The sequence below is a fragment of the Ischnura elegans genome, chromosome 12, assembly GCF_921293095.1.
Source record: "Ischnura elegans chromosome 12, ioIscEleg1.1, whole genome shotgun sequence".
NCBI classification, from domain to species: domain Eukaryota; kingdom Metazoa; phylum Arthropoda; class Insecta; order Odonata; family Coenagrionidae; genus Ischnura; species Ischnura elegans.
In genome coordinates this window covers 25,420,676-25,441,505 of record NC_060257.1, presented here as the reverse complement: position 1 = coordinate 25,441,505, position 20,830 = coordinate 25,420,676, and the positions used below count along the sequence as shown (strand labels likewise).

The following is a 20,830-nucleotide window of genomic DNA, read 5'->3' as shown; positions in this document are numbered from 1 at the left end:
TGACAAACGACAAAGCGAGTTTATGAAAACGCTTCAAAATACAATTAAATATAACTGTGGGAAGGGCTGGGAAAAAATACAGGCCTAGGAGTATTTAAAATACAATATACCGATCCAAATGCATTTGAAATGCAAAATATAAAATACCTCTAACTTGAGAATTTGAAAAAAACTACAAAATAGTGTTTAAAATACAAAATATAGATGTATGTTTTCTTAGGAGATGGGGGAGAGAAAGCAGGAATATAGGAGGGGTCTTAGTTAGGGTGCATCGGGCGAATTAAGAGTTACAGCGAGAGGTATCTGCATCTAATTTCGCTTAGCGGTGCAAGGAGCCTGTGTTGGGGAAAATACAGGCCGAAGAGTATCTGGAATACAAAATACCGCTCCAAATGCATTTGAAATACAACATACAAAATGCCATCGACTTGGGTATTTGAAAAACAAACTACAAAATAGTATTTAGAATATATATTTTAAAATACAAAATACATTTGTATGGAAAATGAGATATCTTTAGAAAATATAACCTGCCTTGGCATGTAATGGATAGTTGCGAACAAAAAGAAAACGATTATAACCTGAACGAAATAATCTCTGAAGCATAATACTATGGAAGTGTTATCAGAGCTACTTAAGAAGTATTTTTCGAATGTAGTTTTTATTTTAGGATGGGAAAATACGAAAAATCTGTATTTGAAATACAAAATATATTCAGGTTCTGTATACCAAATAAAAATTGCAAATGTATTTCAAATAGGCATTTTAGAATTATCCCCAGCCCTGACTGTGAGTTTATAAAAAGGTAAAGAATCTTTACAGTTACACCTGAACTAGAGTTGATTAATGAGCAGGTAATTCTTAAATCCCATTATTACCGTCGTCAAGCTATAAGTTATCCCTTAACCAGTAATCAACTCTACAGGAACACTGGATTAGATGGACGAAAACTCAAAATACAAGCTAAGGAGAGATGGGTCAAGCTGTAACCACGCGGGTGGAATTTTGAGAGAGATAAAACATCAGGGTTTCAGTGATTAATTGATAAACCACCTCGGAAAATGTGGGGCTTGATGTCGCGGGACAATAAGCCTTCAGCCGCCCTTAATCCCATGTCAGTCACGAGAATCAAAAACGCTTTTTTATCCCCAAAAAATTTGAATTTGAATAAAAAAGCAAATATGGTTGAATAATCGCTTATTTTTACACTTCCTAGTTGGATACGACTTCCAAATTTCATATAGGGGTTACAGTTAATGCAAATAGCAAATTTATGGAAGAGCTATGCGAGCCAACATCTCCAGAGAGATGATTTTGGAATATCTAATTTTCTACAAGCTTTTCGGACCGGTGCCATTGAAATAATTTGGGTTTGTCCTTTCGGTAAAGCTGAAAAAAGTTCAAGTGACGTGTACGAAAGCAGGTAAGTTCGTCATGTTCAGTATCCTATTTCTAAAAGACTGGGGTAGGTGATATGAAAGCGATTTCATCTTAATGCTTCGAGATAGGCTTTTTTCTCTCAGGTTCCTCCATTACGGAGGCTCACTACCTTGGCGAAAAGCATCGCTTCCACCCATTATCATTTTCTTTTTCATTGTTTTAGCTCGAAAGATATTGTCTTATAATTTTTAGAATTTTCTAAGTAATGGATAAAAATATTCTGTCATCATGAAACATTGCTCGCATTAGTATTAAAATCGAGGGGAAGTAGGCTTAAAACTAACATTTTCCCCCCAGTTTTCAAGCATTCATCCAGTTTCCACCCCAGAAATAAAGAAATTACATGAAGAATCTGAGCTTTTCCCGGTGAATAGCGTGGATGAAAGCTTCTCGGGTTTCCAACCGGGTCAGGGTCTGCATGGTGTAGGCCGACGTTTTGTTGGGAGACGATGATCAGCCCTGAGGATGTTGGGAAAGTCTCCCAACGAAACGTCGGCCTACACCATGCAGACCCTGACCCGGTTGGAAACCCGAGAAGCTTTCATCCAAGAAATCACGTCATTGGCTCAAGTTTTGTTCCCTTGGTATCGATGGTAAACAGTATGCATTTTCTCACTTTTTCAATAAAAAGCTTCATTGTCATAAAATGCCTACGAAATTACACCGTAGCTACATGACTATGGTGGGCAGAAGCGGGTCAATATGCTATTCCACGAAAACTCTCCGGGAAAAAGTTGACTTCGAAATACAGGATGCTTCAGTCGGCTAGTCAGGGATATAGAGGAAGCAAAGGGGTGGAAAGAGACTAGTGGGGGGAGTGGGGAGAAAATGATGGTGGGGTGTGTCCCGCAGGAAGCAGTACCAGACGGGAGAGCGGACCTTTCTGGATTATCAAAGTCGTCGCAGCAGGAGCAACTTATAATCCCCCAGGATATCATGGCGACACAGTCGTAGGGATTTTCGCACGCACCCTCCTTCTCGACCTACGGTTCTCTTCACAACCACGTACCAATGGTGTGGAATTATGAACACTTATGTACAAGTATAAGCATTCAAGTAGAATAAAGTTTTCCATTATTGTAAATCCGTAGTCATGTTCACATTTTCTCAAGCAAGTAAACGTGGGCCTGAGCTTTCACGATGTTGTCTTGCGACTCTTGGCTAATGGAACCTTTAGGGATCACGTCTTTTCCTCAGGCCCCATGTAATTGTTTCCACTCCAGTCCTGAGCTCTTCAACCTTCTGACGAGAGAATTAAGGCGGTTGAATTGAATCTTTCGCAACTGAGCAGGGTAGGGAGTGGATGGAAAGTCAGGTGGAATTGAAAAGGGCAATATCCTGAGTAGTTCTGTCCTTCATTTTCTATCTTTTGCGAAATTTTCTCGCTTTTTCTACTGGAGTGAACTTAATTGTAAAATACAGGGTATTTCAGAAGGAATGTGGGATAAATTAGGAGGTGGTCTGAGAGACAATTGTAAGATTTTTTTGTCAAAAAACATGCTGTGTCGCTTTTCCACTGAGCTATGGCAACGCAAACATTTTTTAATGCATTTTGCAGTCACCATGAAAACGGTTTTTCTTAGGCATCCTGTCTTTTCGACGTTTTATTTAATACTGTGGGTTTTTAAGGACATTAAATAATTAAGGTTTGACGAAGATGTGTAATTATAATTGTTTGTAACAATTAATCTATGAGCTTAATTAAACGAGGGCTTTAAGCGAGTCTCTACATTAAGATTGCGCAATCTCAATAATTTTGAGATTAATTATTTCAGACAATTATAATACCAAATTTTGGTCCAACCTTAGTTATTCAATGCCCTTAAAAAAGAGTATTAAATAAAATGTCGCTAAGACTGGATACCAAATAAAAACCGTTTTCATGATAACTGCAAATTGCATAAAAAATTCTTGCGTTGCCAAATCTCAGTAACTAAGGAGTTGCGACCCCATTTTTATGGACAAAAACGCGTAAAATTATCTCCCACACCACGTCCTGAAATATTGCAGATCTCTCCTGAAACAAGGTGTATTTTATGAGTGGTTTTTATATTAAAAAAAACTCGGTACTAAAACATTTTCCAAGTCAAAGGCGTACACAAAAAGGTTTAATGGACTGTAAAAAGTATGAATCAAAAGTGGAATAATTATTAAGTATTACCTGCCCCTCGCTGGGTACGCCCATGTCTGTCTATCTTTCTATCTAACCCTGTAGAAATATTCTGAAGTAGTTCGAAATGTTGTCCTTGATACCGGGGAATCGGATTTTAATTAACTAATGGAGATGCATCCTTACAGTGCATGACTTTTATCAAAGAGGTTGTGCACGCGATAAGGGGAGCGGTTAATCAGAGCGTGTCCCACTCACCTGCACCCTTGATTCCGTGAGGCCTATCCTCATTGCGATCTCTTCCCGCATGAATATGTCCGGGTAATGCGTCTTGGCGAAGCACCGCTCCAGTTCGTTCAGCTGGGCCGGCGTGAAGCGCGTGCGGTGCCTCTTTTGTTTTGCCCCCGCGCCGCCCCCCTTGTCTCCTCCGTCCCCCACGCCTCCGCCCCCACCTCCGCCCCCACCTCCGCCTCCGCCACCTCCGCCCCCGCCTCCGAGGCCGCTCGGGGGCTGCGGAGGGGATCCGTCGCACATGGGTCCCCCGCCCCCGGCCCCCGCCCCCACGCCAGGTGGGGCGGCGGCGGCGGCCGAGGAGGCGGGCGAGGGGCGGCCGCCCCCGTTGGGCAGCTGGCCCCCGTGCTCCATGGAGGCTTTGAGGTCGGAAGATTTGAGGTCATCGCACGAGTCTTTGGGTCCTAGACGGAAACACAGAGAGAGAGAATGAATCAGTGTTAATGCGATTCGGCAGTTTACGAAAAAACTATCATTCCATATTTTTAAGCATGCATATCGATGGCTAAGTTCTAACAACACGTATCTCAAAATTTGGCCGATCTGAGTTGATACCGTTAATTAAAAAATAAAATTCGAGCAAAAAACAACTCTTTGTTTTCGAATGAATGCTTCTTTTTCAGTTTTTAGTATTTTTGGTTTTTAATTTCAATTACAAATATATACAATTAAAAAAATAATTCGTTTTTTTGCTATCCTGAAAAGTTTTTATTTTTGAGATACGAGTTGTTAGAACTTATTAGCCATTGATGTCCTTTTTTTTTAAATTCTGACTTTCGAAATTTACATATGCACCTATACCTAAATAAAACCATGCGTACCATCTCTAGGGTGTTTGGCAGGCAGTGATCGATCCCATATGCACACCATACAGTCATAAAAATGTTACGCTCACTAACAAAATATATTTCCATATTCATGCGAAGACAATGCTTGCCAACTACTTATGAAGAAAATCTGCCTATGAAGCTAGAACATGGAAGACATGCTGTTAAAAATACTAGGAAAAGTCATAAAAATGCATTAAGGAATACACAAGTTAGTAGGCTACAGCCTACGAGCCATTTACTAAGGGTAAGGACATAATGACTCACACACTTAATGATTGAACGCGGTGATTGATTTGTATTCTCGAGGTTGCAGCTCATCCCGGTCTAAACCACTTATTTCTTAAGGCCGTTTTACACGTGACATTTAAATGCGCAGGTTAGAACTGCATTAATATCTCATTATGGCGTTCAATTGCACATATGCTCGAGCGAAATTAGAGCGGGTTAATTTGCCTATATCTCCCATACATGCTTTCTCGCATGCGTTCAAGCGATTCACCGCTTTGCACGACGCAATTTTGACTGCGCCTTTGAATACGCGTCAGATTGTACAATTACGTGCTCCGTGTAAAGCGGCCTTAATGTATGAATTTTAAATTCACAAAGCCAGAGTAATGGTGGTAATCTGGGCCACTTGGCTCTTCTTGAATTTTCGTTTCGGGATGTCCGATAGCTTCACCCGATCTTTGAACTCAGGACACTCAAGTCAAAGGTGAACGTGGTAGACTAGAGGGTGAAGCGCTTGATTGCTCAGAAGAAGATCTTGGCTTCAAATCCTGGGACCCTACAATGAAGCTTTCGAGAACCCTCAATATAAATCATCGAAAGTCGAAAGTAGCTAAGGGCTCCTCCTTCCCTGAATGTATTAATTACACGACTATGACCGGGTTTGGGTTAAGCTTCACAGTCACCTATCAATCACAAACCTTCGGTTAAGGGTCGGGTAACCAAGGTTCCTCGTTTTGTCACTTTATTTTATCTAGAAGGGAATCGTAATAGCCGGCAGAAGTTGCATACCCGGATGGTAATTACAAATATGATTTTTTCCAAATCGATTTCCATATGAAGTATGTTGTACCTCATACCTTTATTTGTATGCCAAAGGCTTTATGTAATCTAAAACCTTTGGCCGATATTAAAAGAAAAGTGAAAGATAGTTTAATAAGTGATATTGTAAACTTGTAATTTCTTTATTTTAATCTGAAATGTACAAAATATATTAAATTATCATAGTTTTGTTTTAAAGCCCATAAGGTTGAAGTTGAAACTTGTAATATAAATGCTATGCTCTCAATGTGCCACATGTTGTATTCAATAACTGGAACCTTCTGACAAGCCATATGGCTTAGAAGGACCAAGTTTGTATATGCATATAAAGGCAATTATTATAAAAAAAATCTGTTCGCATTTTTCCCTTAAAATTTAGATTTTTTTACGAAAAGTGTTAAAATTCTAAGTAATTTAAAGTTGGTTTTAGCGAGAACTCTTTCTTTGCAATTCGGGTTAATAACCTATGACTCAAATTGATAATGTATACAAAATACGTCAACTAATTTCCATTTAATTAACGAGAAAATGACCTTTCATCGTATCCCGGTATTAAATGATTGTGTTTATGTGCATTTATTTCAATAATATGTATAGTCTCTACTGAAGTACGTCACTTTACAGGCTGTTTGACAGTCGAAGGAAAATTTTTAAAAATCGTTCCCACCTCCGCATATTTGGACGACGCAGCGTGACGAACTATCTAGCGAGAGTATTCTACCCTTTGGTGGCGACCGCCAACTCTAAGTGTATAAGGAAGTGTGAGAGGTTGTATTTAAATAAAAATGGACACGGAACTGCCTCCTGAAGTCGCACACGTGAATGGCTCGGATTCTTGGCCATCAAATGACCGTTAAAACGAAGTGAGAAGAAGCTACCGAAAAAGCAAGGCGCTGGACGCTGAGGAGGATACGAAGTTGGACGCTTGGGAAGCTCGCATATTTTACTCCTGGAATGCGAAAGACCTCCACGTGGAGCTTCAGAGGGATATATATAAAGACAACTACGTTGAGGGGGACTGCGTATAGGAGACCCAAGTTGAACCCGTAAAACATGGAGATAACGAAAGAGGATCCTCAAGTCTGCCTCTAAATATGTTGTCAACCACCGCGAATTTAAATTAGTTCACAAAATTCGCCACTAGCGTCGCTGATGGACAAATTGATCCGAGTTTTACGGGAAAATAAGGTATAATTAGGGGGTATTAACCGATATTTATATACATGATGATACAATCCATCAAATTAATTACTATTCGATGCATTTCCTTCCAATTGCAAATATATAATTATGTATTTAATAATAAATTATAATAAATATAAATTAAATTATAAATATAAAATTAATTATACTGCAAGTTATTGGAAAAAGTGGATCGCATTGCACTTATCACCGCGACGCGGACATTTTTGAAAATTGATTAAAATGCGACCGAAGTGGCAACAGAAATGAACCTTCAATGATATGATTTGGGCCTCCTCTATGCAGTCGCCTTGTCACATAAGGCTGATTTCAGTTTCCTTTTATGGTCGCTTTTTTATAGGTTTTCAAAAATATCCGCGGTGCGTAGATGAGTACAATACAATCCAATTTTTCACAATATTTTGCAAAGTAATTTTTGTAATTGCGAAGAATAGTATTGAAAAGTTATAAATTTGACAAATCACAACACCATGTATGTAAATTTTGATTTACACCTCTAATTATGCCTTATTTCTCCGTGAAACTCGGATCAATTTTTTCCGTCAGCGACGCGAGTGGCGACTTTTGTAAACTCATTAAAATGCACGATGGTTGACAGCACATTTAGAGGACGACTTTAATATCCTCTTTTTTGATATTCGTGACTAAGAGCCACCAAATTGTAGAGCAACATTGATAATGCAGTTGGCAACAGTGTAATTGATAGAAATGTTAATGATTCGATAATTCTATTCGATTCTATGACTTTTTGTCGTATCTCGTCTCGTTCAAACCAAACATTTTTATGAATCAGTCAGTCAGTCAGTGGCCGGGAATGGATTTTCTAGTGTTTAAATTATCACAAAATTAATTTGAATTAGAACTTTTGAGAAGATTGCATAAAGTTTTTCGAATAAGTTGTCACTAAGAAAGACCGGTCGAACATATAAGACAGACAAATATGGACAATATTCATAGTATATTTCGTCCCATACGTGATATTTATATTCTTCCCGCTGCGGGCTAAACCATTCTGCGGCGTTAATGAAATTCTTGGAAATGAGGGAAGTTGCAATACCCGAATGTTCTCGCATGCATGTAGTTCCAATTACGGAACAGGAAAATTTGATCCGTAGAATTCCATTGCATGCAAATTGATAGTGGCGCTCTCATAGTCCTTGTGATTTCGGGGAAGTTTTATAATCCGGTGATGCTCAGGCTTCCATGGAAACGAATAATTGATCACTATTCGTAATTATTACCTCACTCCGGGTCGCCAGAGTTCTCCGAACACTTCTGGGAATTAAATTTCAGTACAAAAGCTATAGCACCTCAATTAATGGCATTGGAACTGCTGAAGCATGCCAGTGAATTCCTTTGCAGGCACGAGCTAATCAAAGTCGCGTGTAGTGATACCTACACTTTAGTTGTAACACCAATCGATTCGAGCGCTTCAAAATTAGGTAGTCTCGTCTACGCACTTCAGTACCTGACTTGAGTAGGCACGATGGAAAAACTGTTATTGCGTTCAGCATTACTTAACAGCCGAGGGTACGCGAGTAGGAGGATTGTAAGCGTGGATGTTGATAGCCGTTAAATCCTATGGATCAAATAAGTTTCCGTACAAATAGATGGGGCCACATTTGATACCGCTTAAAATTCATATTTTAATAAAAGATGGCTGCACTTTTCCACAATACTTAAGTACGTACTATGCGTTTCGGCTCACAGAGCCATCATATGGTACAAGATATTTATATCAGGTTCCGCCAACCATAGCCATATGGCTACATCCTACCATTCTGTGGACATGAAGCTCTTGAAGAGAAGCCTCACTCCTTATTCCTGTCAAATTGCCACAAATATGCTGTTGAAGCTTGCAATAACTTAAATTACTGGTTTAAAGCCGATGGATGTTAGCCCTATTACGGAAAGAGGTGGGTGGTTGACTGGAGAACCGTTTATTGTTGTATTCTTGAATGGAATACATATAAACGCGGAAAGAGACAGCATATATTTATTATAGTATGCTACCGATTAAGGTAGTTTTCCATGGAGTACTTAAGAAGTAATCTGATAGCCTCTTTTGCCTTCAAGCACTACCCTCTTCAATTCACTGTAAGGCCTACTCCCGTTCAATCTATATAAAAATCCTATTGTCTTCTTTCCTCTCCCTCGTTGACCTAACACTCTTCCCTCTAACACCGTTTTCAACATTCCCTCCCCGCTAAGTACTCCCTCCATCCATACCTTATATCTCCTCCGTATCTAATTTAAAAGTTGCCTCTCCTCTCCCACCATGTTTAGGGGTTAGATGGAAGATGGGACTTTCTAGTCCCAATCTCACCCAATAAAGACGTATTTTTATATTATTATTACGTCCAGCACTTCGTCATTCCTCCTCCTTTCCGTACACTTCACCATCTGCATTCTTCGCTACACCTATATCTCGAAGGCGATACAGCATCACAAAAAAAAAGATGGAAGAGCTACAAAATGATTGAAATCAAATGTAGAAGTTCATCTCCTACAACCAATTGGTAAAATACTAATAATATCTCCAAAACAGGTGTCGGTTGCCTAGGCAACCATCATGAGTGAAGAGAATGTGTTGTGTGGCACCTAAGCAGATCTTCCCAGTCGTACGCCTCGGCAAAGCATATGCACACTATACTGCTCATTCGGCTCCTAATACAATAGATTACAAGTCAATACAATAGACTGATGGTCAAAATTAATTTTTTAGTGTATCGATTCTGAAGTAAATCACTAAAGATGTTATCGCTAAAAGGAATTCGGTTACTTTTACTTCGATAATTCATATCACTGCTGCTTCGATTACTCGCAATAAATTTGTAAAGTACAAAGTAATTAAATAATTTATCGATTCTAAGTAAAATTATCAAGACTTAACCGTTAAAAGTAATTTGATTACTTAACTCTTGCTACTTGACATCACTAGTTTTGCGTATACTTGCGCTAACTTTTGAATAGCAATCAAGCACAATTAGTTTTAAAATTTATCAATTGCATGATTTAATAATATCTAATCGAAACATTATAATAATATATCGATATCAACAAAAAGTTTCGATTGTAAGTTAAAATTAATTTTAAAATTTATCGATTAGAGGTAAAAATTAACAAAGATGTGATCGGTAAGAGTAATTCTAAGATTTTTGTTTTTGATCAAACAATTTTGAAAAAAAAATCGGGATGGTAGAACATAATAGCACATACATTATAAAATCATGAAGACGTTGTTACAACAATAAAAACTGGAGATATGGTTAAAAAACGAAAAATTGTTTTCCAATTTTTGGGGGGTAAATTTTAATAGTTGAGGCCTGAAACTTCGGGCAAAAACCTAATTTTTTATGTCCTTGAAGTTTATATTTTTTATTTTACAAAGTATCTGGGGACACTTTTCACCATCTTAACCTGCTAGACCCTTTCTTTTATAACTTTCTGTACCTAACTCTGTTTAGAAAAAAATCAATTTTAGAAATCTTGTACTTGTCTTTTCACCCCTTCAATAATAGCGAGTAGTTTAAAATTATTTTGGTTGAATCGTAGTTGGAACCCCTTATTGGCGGATTGGCGGCGGTGTCTAGAACTATTTTCTGAATAGGTTTCTTCTCTGTGATTGGCTAATTTTAAATCTTCAGATCCCGCGCGTTACCGTTACCTCATTTCTGATTTTCGATTCACGGTGTCTGCACCTGTTCAAGCCTATCATCCCGGATTATTTCCTGTATACGATCAAAAGTATGTGTTAGATTGGTGTATGAAAGAAGATTAATTTTATTTTTTGGTGTAACTACAAATGAAATTATGTATTAAAATTGTATTTTTGCAGTAATTTAATATATTTTCAAAAAATTTATCGTGCGCCGACGAGTGAGTTTTAAGTTTTTTAAGCATTTTAGAAGAATCATATGATCAACATTAGAACCCTGATATCTGGACACTCCAGGGAAAATCTACAAGCCTGACTCATTTTTTCCTCACACCCATAACGAATTTTTGAGGGGGCTCGTGCCCCCTCAGGCCCCATGGAGTCGGAGCCACTGGAAGTGGCGGGTGTGGGGGGTCCGGACCCCCCACCTTAGAAATATAAAAACACAATTATTTTCATTTACAAAAGAAAACGAAATATTGAAAAATTATGAATTGATAATATATTTCTTTAACAAATGAAATTTTTTCGATTATTAAAAGTGTTAAAATTAGTTTAAAAACCATTATTTTGTATCCTGTTTTTGAAATATTTTCCCCCATGGTTTAAAGAAAAATAAATTACATAATATTTAATTATGTATATAAATATTTATAATATTAATAATTATTTATTAATTCTTTCTCTAAATTTTATTTCAACTTCTATACTTAATTATATATTAATAACCTATTGTTATTTATATATGTATTATAACCTTTTAATAATTATATAATTATGATAATATTATATTCTTATTGGACCCCACCCGAAACTGGACCCCCGAACGAAATTCCTGGCTACACCGCTGGCCATTGGGACCGTGTGATTCAGAAAAATGATCACTTGAGCGATCACCGTTTTTGCGACGAGGGAAAATGATCGTGTGATTCAGGATTTACATGGGAATATTGTTGCTGCCGTTAGAGGAAAACGGATACATTAGTAAGGACATCAGGAAGAGAATAGCATTAGCGAAGGAGGCGCTCATGAACAGGAAGGAGCTTCTTAGAGGATCGTTGTCTAAGAGTTTAAACTTTAAAGAAAAGGTTAGTGAAGAGTTTGATTTGGAGTGTAGCTCTCTACGGTGCGGAAACGTGGACACTGAGGAAAGAAGACGAGAGAAGATTGGAGGCATTCGAGATGTGGGTATGGAGAAGAATGGAGAGGGTGAAATGGACGGAGAGGAAAAGGAACGACGAAGTGCTGGATATGGTTGGTGAGGAGAGGCAGCTTTTAGATGAGATACGCAGGAGACAGAAGGTTTGGATGGAGTAGGTGCTTAGCGGTGAAGGGATGTTGAAAATGGTGTTGGAGGGTAGAATGTTGGGGAAACGAGGGAGGGGAAGGAAAAGAGTAGGATTTTGGGATAGATTGAAAGAGAGTAGGCCTTACAGTGAATTGAAGAAGGCAGTGCTGGAAGGAAAGGAAGGCTCCCAGATCACTTCTCGAATACTCCATGGAAACCTACCTTAATCGGTAGAATACTATAATAATAATAATAATTGTTGCTGCATGGTGTCTCCACTAGTCCCCCTCCCCCTGCCTCTCCCTCACCCCTTGTCATCGCATTCCCCCGCGAAGACTTTTAGACTCCGCAGCTGACCGTTCCATCCTCCTTGGGACCACCTCCAATGCACACATCCACGATAGACGGAGACAGACGCTTCACGAAATACACGCCACCTCCCACCCTCCTTTGGCGTCCTCCTATTGGTCCTCTCCTTACCCCCCCCCTCGACTTCCCTCTCCAATGCGATTGCGTTAACTGGCAACGCAAATAACTCGCCTCGTGTTTTCCTCTTCATTCTCACCTTTTCCTTCTGACTCGTCACCTCCTCCTATTCCATTCGCTTCTTTTTCAATGCCTTCCTTCTTCTCTACCTCTTCTTCAACTATTCATCACCCATGCCCTTCTTTTTAATCCCTTCATTTTTATTTTCCAGATCCCCACCCAAAATATTAAACCCTTTAGAGCAGGGGTCTCCAAAATACGGCCCGCGGATGGCTTTCATCCGGCCCGCGCACTCGTAGTGCAAGTAGCGCGCGATTCTCACTCGTTTAACTCTGTGAGACGCCGCTAGGAGCATTGCAGCGCTGTACTGCACGTCAAAGTCGCCTTCAACTGTTCGTAAATAAGAAATACGCCACCGGATTCTTCAGTAGACGTTGGTATCGAATACTTCAGTCATCGGAAAATTTCCTATCCGGGCCGCGGGGCGATTTGGAACTTGGAATGCGGCCCTCGTGGACTAGTAAATTGGAGACCCCTGCTATAGAGGATTGAAATTGGTGGATGAATGGGAAAATAGATTTCAGGAGCTAGTGCGAGAGATCCAGGTTGAAATCTGGTGTAAGGTTTTTTCATTTGTGCAATTTTGCTCTCAATTCAATTTAATTATCGTTTTAAGTAATGCAAACGGGTGCGATTTGGTGGAGTACCTTTATCGTAGGAGGAGAAGGACTAAGAAGTTTGCTTTTTCTACATGGTGACTTATTTTGTCCGACAGCGTTACATATTCAAGGTGAGGGAATCCTCCTCTTTTGAAAATAACCCGAAGCTGCTTCTGAGAGAAGTCAAATTTTAAGATTTTTCAATTTTGAAAAATTTTGCTCTCAATCATAGTTATTGTGGAAGCTAACTATTTTGTCATTAAACTTTACAACACTAAATAATCCTTAGTTTATGTGTATCCAAAAATAGAGCTGAAATTTATACATTTTCGATGTTGCTTAGAAGCGACATTGGGCTATATACATGGTCAAATTTAACCTCGTTTGAAAAAGACCAGATTGGTGCCCATGCGATGCCACTCCACGTGACATCACAGGGGACTAGATACTATACGAGTAGTCAGGAGTTTTACATCGCCTGAGATTACCAATGCATGCATGAGGCACAGAGCTCAGGGAAACACCTCTTAATAATCACCTATTAAAACTGCCCATGATCGGAAAGTTTCCTTCGTTTGATAAGGTATTAATAATCATTATTTAAGCCAAATACTACCTGCTAGCAGGATACTCTGCTCCCTGCCTGCAGCCTTCATCGCAGCGTCGCTCATATCCTCGCTCCAAGGTCACCTCACACGGCGGCAGCGGGAGCCAGAATGATGTCATACGGGCTTTTCCCAGCATTCATACTTACCCGTCGCGTTTTCGCGCGCTTGAAAATTTTCACTTTTCATTTAATCGCGAAAAATAGATATTGTTATTTAAAAATCTAAAAGTGTGAAATACCTACTCGAGGAGTAATAATCTTTCAATTAAGGCAATTTGAGACCATATTGGAGAGCCACCCACCTTCAAGAAAGCATCTCAATCAGTTGATCATTCTTAATAATTTTCGTGTTGCCGAACAATTCCAAGCGATGATCCCAAATTTAAATGTGCGTGCATTTGTTAACTTTCAATACTGATAATTAAATCATGTACTCTGAGTGGGATTTTAGCGATAGTACTTTCCTCTTCGAATGGTTCTTCTCAGATTTATGCGGGGTTCCTCTTTGATAAATGCGGTCGGTCTCACTTTAGTTAGGCGCTTGGGAAGGAGTTAAGAGTTTTGTAAATGGAGATCGGGGGTGAATGTTATTTGAGGAAGAACTCTTTTGAATGGGGAGGGTGGGGGTGGTGCGGAGCGCAGGTCCAACCGTCAGCCCGGTCTGCGAGTGAGAGGGTGGGTGAACTGACTGTTCCCGTGGGAATCGGTTCTGGTCCGAATGAAGTCCTGAAATCAGAACTTAAAATCGATATTTAATTCTTGATCCTCTTAATGCTACTTAATAGGGCGGTTTCCTATTTTTTTTAAATTGCCTAAATCGAAAGATTAAGACTCCTCGAGCACGTATTTCACGCTTTTAGATTTTTAAATGACGATATCTATTTTGCGATTAAATGAAAAGTGAAAATTTTCAAGCGCGCGAAAACACGACGCCGGAGTATGAATGCTGGGAAGTGTCCGTGTGACGTCATTCCGGTTCCAGCTGCCGTCGTGTGAGGCCATCTTGGTGCGAGTCGATCAGCGCCGCTACGATGCAGGCTGCTGGCAGGTAGCAGAGTACCCTGTTATCAGGTAGCGCTTACCTGAAATAAAGATTATTTAGGTATACCCTTTTAAAACGAAGGAAATTTTCCGAACATAAGCAATTTTAATAGGTGATTATTAAGAAATGTTTCCTTGAGCAGTGTGCCACTTGCATGCATTGGTAACCTCAGACGATGTAAAAATCCTATCTAGTCGTAAGTATAGAATCTAGGTCCCTGTGACGTCACGTAGAGTGGCATCGCATGGGCGCTAATCTGGCTTTTTTCGAATGAGGTTAAAATTGATCAAATTGATTATTCGTCTAAACTGGTATCTCTCAAACCAAATAATTTGTGTATTATGAATACACTAGTTTTGAGTAACGAATCGCAAGCAATGCCTTTCGTTTTCAATGATGACGGAAACTACCCTATTGGGATTGCCCTGGTTAGAAATGCCAAAATTAAATGTAACATAATCGAGAAAAGAAAATCATCTGTAAAAAAAACAAAATAATCTGCACTAAAAAGAACGGGGAATTGGATCGGGAATATTTTAAGAGAGAAGGGGATTTTGAAAACAGCAGGCGAGGGAATAGAGGAAGGATATCTATAAGAGACGATGAAGGTGAAGGCTGAAGATGAAAGACGCAAACAGGTTAAAAAGAAAGTATAAGGAAACCAACAAGACCTTAAACAGGAGGAGATGGAGTCAAATTTGGTGTTTGGTAAGGCAGAAAACCATTTGTGAAGCGAGAAAAATTCCTATGGTAAAAATTTTTTTTGGAAAATAAAAATCTAGTTTTTAACAATCTTTCCCTTATTATATTACTTTTTGACAGTATAATTAATCCTTCTTTGTAATCAAGAGTTCATTTTCTTCATAATTATTAATTTGAATCTCTAAATACCTCAAAGCCAATAATTCGGCGCACGGCTATAAGAAGTTTAAAATTGGTGGATGAATGGGAAGATAGATGTTTGGAGCTAGTGCGAGAGATCCAGCTGGTTCAAACCTGGTTTAAAGCTCATATTTTTAAATTGTACAATTTTTCACTCAATTTAATTGGTGGAAATCCTTTATCGTAGGAGCTGAAGGAATAAAAAGTTTGCTTTTTCAACATGGTGATTTATATTGACCTACCATTGTTTCTTTACTGCCTTACATATATGCAAGGTGAGGGAAACCCTTTCTCTCGAAAATCTCCTCATCTTGAAAATGTTTCACGGTAACGAAACGATGGTCGGATAAAATACACCACCACGTGGAAAAAAGCAAGTTTTTTATACCTTCATCTCCTACTAATTACCTTTGATTATTTATCTGACGATTCTGTTCCCCGCCCTAGAATCCCAGGAGGCTTAGCTTGTTTTTAGTTTTTACTCAGGGACTGGGCAAGCAGAATTTTACATTTTTACATGTACCCATATCCTGTGGGGATTAACCTACTTAGGCGGGACTTAGAATCTGCGACCCCGCACCGTATGCGTTATTGCGGGCGGCTCCGTAATGGTACGACGCTGGCTAGTCTGCGGTTTTACTTGGACGAATAATAGTGTGAGTATTCCACAGAGAAGACGTCTTTCGCCTTGACCAGGACTCGAACCCGAATCCTCCGAATTACGGTCGAGTGCTTTAGCCGTTTAAGCTACCGCGGCGTCATTCACATTTGAAATGCCTCATTGGTTGCTTAACTGGTTAAAGCACTCGATAGGAAATCGGGGATTCCAGGTTCGAATTCCGGTCAAGGCGAATGATTTTATTTCTGTGAAATATTCGCGTAATTTGTGCTTTGAGGAATAAAATAAAATAACTTTGTTTTGTTCCACTCTTTATTTTAAATAGCACGACCTTGGTTTCAGCATCTAATACTATCATCACGCCTGATACCGTGTCTTATATTGTGCATTGAAGGTGACTCCGTTATGTTATCACAGTGGCTAGTCAAAGTATACTTGAATTAGACTTATGAAAGTTTTCCTGTTGACAAATAGAGAAATGGATGTGTGCAAGGAGATAGCGTGAGTCGTGAGGAGGTGAGCCATTGCCTCATCCACCTTTTCAAGGCGCCTTCGCACCCAGCCTTCGAGCACTTCCTCCCACGGCCGTGTCCACCTCCTCGCACTCACGACACGGGAATCGCGCACTGTTGCGATATGGTGGCCAAAGCGAGACGACCACGCACGATCCCTTGAGGTACACGGGACAGCAGTGGCGTTGCTGAACTCTCTCGTGATCGACTGCTTAGAACGGGAGCACGATGAAATACCACCATAAACTCCCTGTCAGAACACTTTCCACACTACCACATCAACCCTGCCCACTTTCCTAGCTTATTCAGCATTGAAAATCAATGCAAATTCACAATTTCTGTATTAATTCCAGAAACAAGTTCAGAGCTGTAACGTCAGCTACAAAAATCTCTGCTCTCACCGTTTCCCGGTTTCCATCGCGTTGTTTCATGTCTGATGACGACAGTTTTGCCGGAAATTCCGCCAGCATGTTCAGCTCAGAAGATGGTTTTGACTCTGACGGCGAAACTGTCGTCATCAGACATGAAACAACGCGGTGAAAACCATGAAAGCATCTACCATGCACCGTGAAAGCCTTCTAAATTGCTATAATAATTTGTTTTAACTGGTGAAACACCAATGAACTACTCATTTTCTCTGTCTCATTTATTTCAAAGGTTTATTTTGTAGTCCTTACATTTTCTTTAAAATTGTGGTGACCAAAGACGATCCCTTGATGTACACTCGTGGGCATGAGACAGCGAAGGGCGGCTTGCCTCTCTCGTGATCGAATGTTTAGAACGGGAGCAGGATGAAATACCGCGATATACCCCTTCTACCTCCCTTTTCACGCATACCCTCCTGCCCCCACCCTATCCTAGCCAACCCGAAGGCCCGATCACACCACGGCTCTAATCGCCCCGTAACGTTCTCACCTCTCTCTCCTTCGCCAAAATATCCCCTCCATAGCGCGTGTGAGGACACTTGAACAAATATACGCTTTTATTTTTGTGTCCCCGGGTGTTGCGACCTCGCTATATCATCACTCACGTTTTCCATCACACCTCTTGACAGGGTCCTGCGTGAAGGTAGCGCCCGTTCGGCAACATTACTGTCGCGGTGAGGACTTCTACATCACTGTTAGGTTCATGCTTCACTCTGTGGAACGCACATATCATCTTGACAAACTCTCACGTAATATTATATCTCCACGGCCATGGTTTCGAAGTCAAAGTGTTATCATCAGATCACGTCAGGTTTCGAAGTCAGGGTGTCTTCATCAGGTCAATTCAGGTTTCTACGTCAGCGTGTCATCACCTGGTCCACATTCATCAGGTCAGGTCAGGTTTCGACGTCAGGGTGTCATCATCAGGCCAGGTTTCAACAACAGGGTGTCATCGTCAGGTCAGGTTTCTATATCAGCGTGTCATCACCAGATCCACTATCATCAGGTCAGGTCAGGTGAAGCTGATGATAACGTCCTGGCGCCAAGAAACCATGCCCGTAAAAAAATAGAATTGTATGTGGAAAATGTAGGGTTTAAACTTATTCAAGATGAGGACTTTCGCGTTCAATGTTTCTTTATTGACTTTCAAGAACTATCATTTGATACACCTTAGAAGGCTTATCTCATCTAATGCGTCGCATGTCTAAATACGTGCCATAAAATTTTATCATTTAAATTAAAAATTTCATCATGCATACATTTCAAACCTTTCGCGTTGAAACTTGGAACTTGCATTTATCGCCATGGGCAAAAATTTTCCTGGTGCATAGATTGATCCTCTGACCTTTGGATTATCTGTCCACTACGCAGAACGGCTTCACACATTCTCATATCCCCATTCGCAAAATCATGGAAATTTTTGGAATGCGTATTAAGGGACTTTTGATTGAATAGTAACCTGCTCTGGCTCGCGAGGGTCAGTGGTTATTTGTTGTCAATCTATTCTCCCCCACAATGTTGAAACAAAGCCGTGTTGTTTTTGGGGCAATGAAAATAAATACACAAATAAAAAGGATGAATATAGGGTACGATTTTCTACATCCCTTTATTTTACCTGATCATGCTAATTAATTTTTTTAAATTATCGTATATTTCATTCTAGATCACAAGTTGTGTCCGTTTACGCTGATCCCTTCCATTAACCTTGCATTTTGGAGATATTAGTTTCGTTTCACTCACTTTACACATTAATTCCCTGTCCTAGAATATTTCACCGCGTTTGGACGTTCCTGGAAATGAGGAAAGTTGCGAACGCTCCGACATTCGTTAATTAATTTAGTTTTGATTCCTGAGCAGGAAAATATGACTCGTAGAAACCCATAACGTACATGAATAACTACTGCGTGAATTTTATTTCCCAACCCAAAACAGGAAATTTGACTCGCTTTAATCTTCAGCATGGAAATTCATCGAAGGATTCTTCTAGTATACGAAATTTCCGGGTAATTTTACCCCATTCAGTGTGTATATTTGATTTTAACACTTTCTTTTTGAATTTGACATTGTGAATTGAAACTTCCTGAAAAATCTCCGCGGATAATTTAATTTACCTAATACGATCGGCTTCAATACGTTCTGTATCATCGTCGGTCCTATTGACGTTTCAAAGAGCGTTATTTCGCGGCGCGGTGATGAATATAATTCGATCCATTTTTTATTTAATTTTTATTTAGTTAATTCCACACCACTGAAAATGGCACTATTTGGCCTTTTGCATCGGGGTTTTTAGGTAATATCCAACAATCAAACGAACAAAAACATCCGTGCCCTGAATAAGGATAACTTACCCAGGCGGGACTCGAACCCGCGACCTTTAGTTTGGCAGGCGAGGACTATACCCCGCCGCCACCGAGGCAGGGGAATAAAGTACATGTAATTGCGAGGAATAGCATTGAAAAGTATTGAATTTCATACATCACACCATCGTGTGTATAAATTTTGGCTATAACCATTAATTACATCGTATTTCTCCGTGAAATCGAGTTAATTTTTTCGTCAGTGGCGGCTTTTATAAACACATTTAAATGCGCTGAGCTTGACAAAACATTTAGAAGTACACTTGAGGTTCCTCTTTTGTAATATTCATGGGTAGAACAAATGCGAATATGAATGGATTTTAGATGACAAAACAGCCCCTAATCTTATTTTGTTTGAGCATTCGCGCAATTGCACGCCGTAATGAGAAATTGATGCAGTGCTAACGTACTCAATGAGGCGCCACGTGTAAAACAGCCTTAAGAAATCAAAGTAGTCGTGTGAATTTTCCAGTATGTTTTAACCCTTTTACTGCCAGCCCATTTCAGGTGGGATGTATGAAGACTGCCGAGGCTATTTTCCGGAATTAGCAACATTTCAGATTTAAAAATTTTTCAGCCACTTCATTATATTTAATACGTCAAGATGTTTTTCCCAATTCTTAAGATATATTTATATCTTATTACCATAGATAGATTATTGGGCTTTACACAAATCGCAGCCGTTGAAAAGACCACAATCACGAAAAAAGTGAAATAATTCGGGCCGATTAATCGCCCCAAGAGGGCCGATATATCGGCCCGGTGGCAGTAAACCGGTGAAGAATATATTAGAATTTTACCAGATTTTTTAACCAACTACTACATTTTTATATTGTTCCAATTTTGAATATGGATTGCTAGCTATATACAAGAACGCTGATCTCTTCCATTAACCTTCCTCTTGGGAGAGATTAGTCGTGTACTTACCCAGCTCTTCCCCCTTCCCTCCATCCCCTTGGGTACCTCGCAATCACACCTTCAACATGGGTTGCGAGAGAACGTTGCCGTTCGACGGAGATACGTCACTCGAGTTTGTTTTTGAGAAAGCGCTCTTCCACGAACTTCTTCCCTCAAAGAGAAATACCACTTGCTTTGACGAAGACGTACACAGCTACGTGCCTTGGCTTGCAGTTGACGAGTTGAATGAAGTAGAATGACATGTGGGATTTATTCAGTACTTCATGAGTCAAAAATTATTTTTCTGCGTATACTCTATGTACTATAAAACCCACTGCCGAGAACTCACTAGCTGACTCAGTCACTCATGCAAGTGTTTGTAGTGAACGAGACGGGATACGACAAAAAGTCTTAGGATCGGCCTATTTTTGTTGTCAAATTGTTAAAAACCCTTGGAAAATTCTCGATACCCTAGAG

At 39.8% G+C, this 20,830-nt stretch overlaps 1 protein-coding gene across 1 annotated transcript in view; it reads right to left on the bottom strand.

The window, feature by feature from the left end:
* Positions 1–20,830, bottom strand: part of LOC124169576 (homeobox protein orthopedia-like) — a 161,341-nt gene that overhangs the window by 105,495 nt on the left and 35,016 nt on the right. The window contains exon 2 of the mRNA XM_046548217.1: positions 3,809–4,245. Coding sequence (XP_046404173.1) covers positions 3,809–4,245 — 437 coding nt within the window. The remainder of the gene's footprint in view (positions 1–3,808; positions 4,246–20,830) is intronic.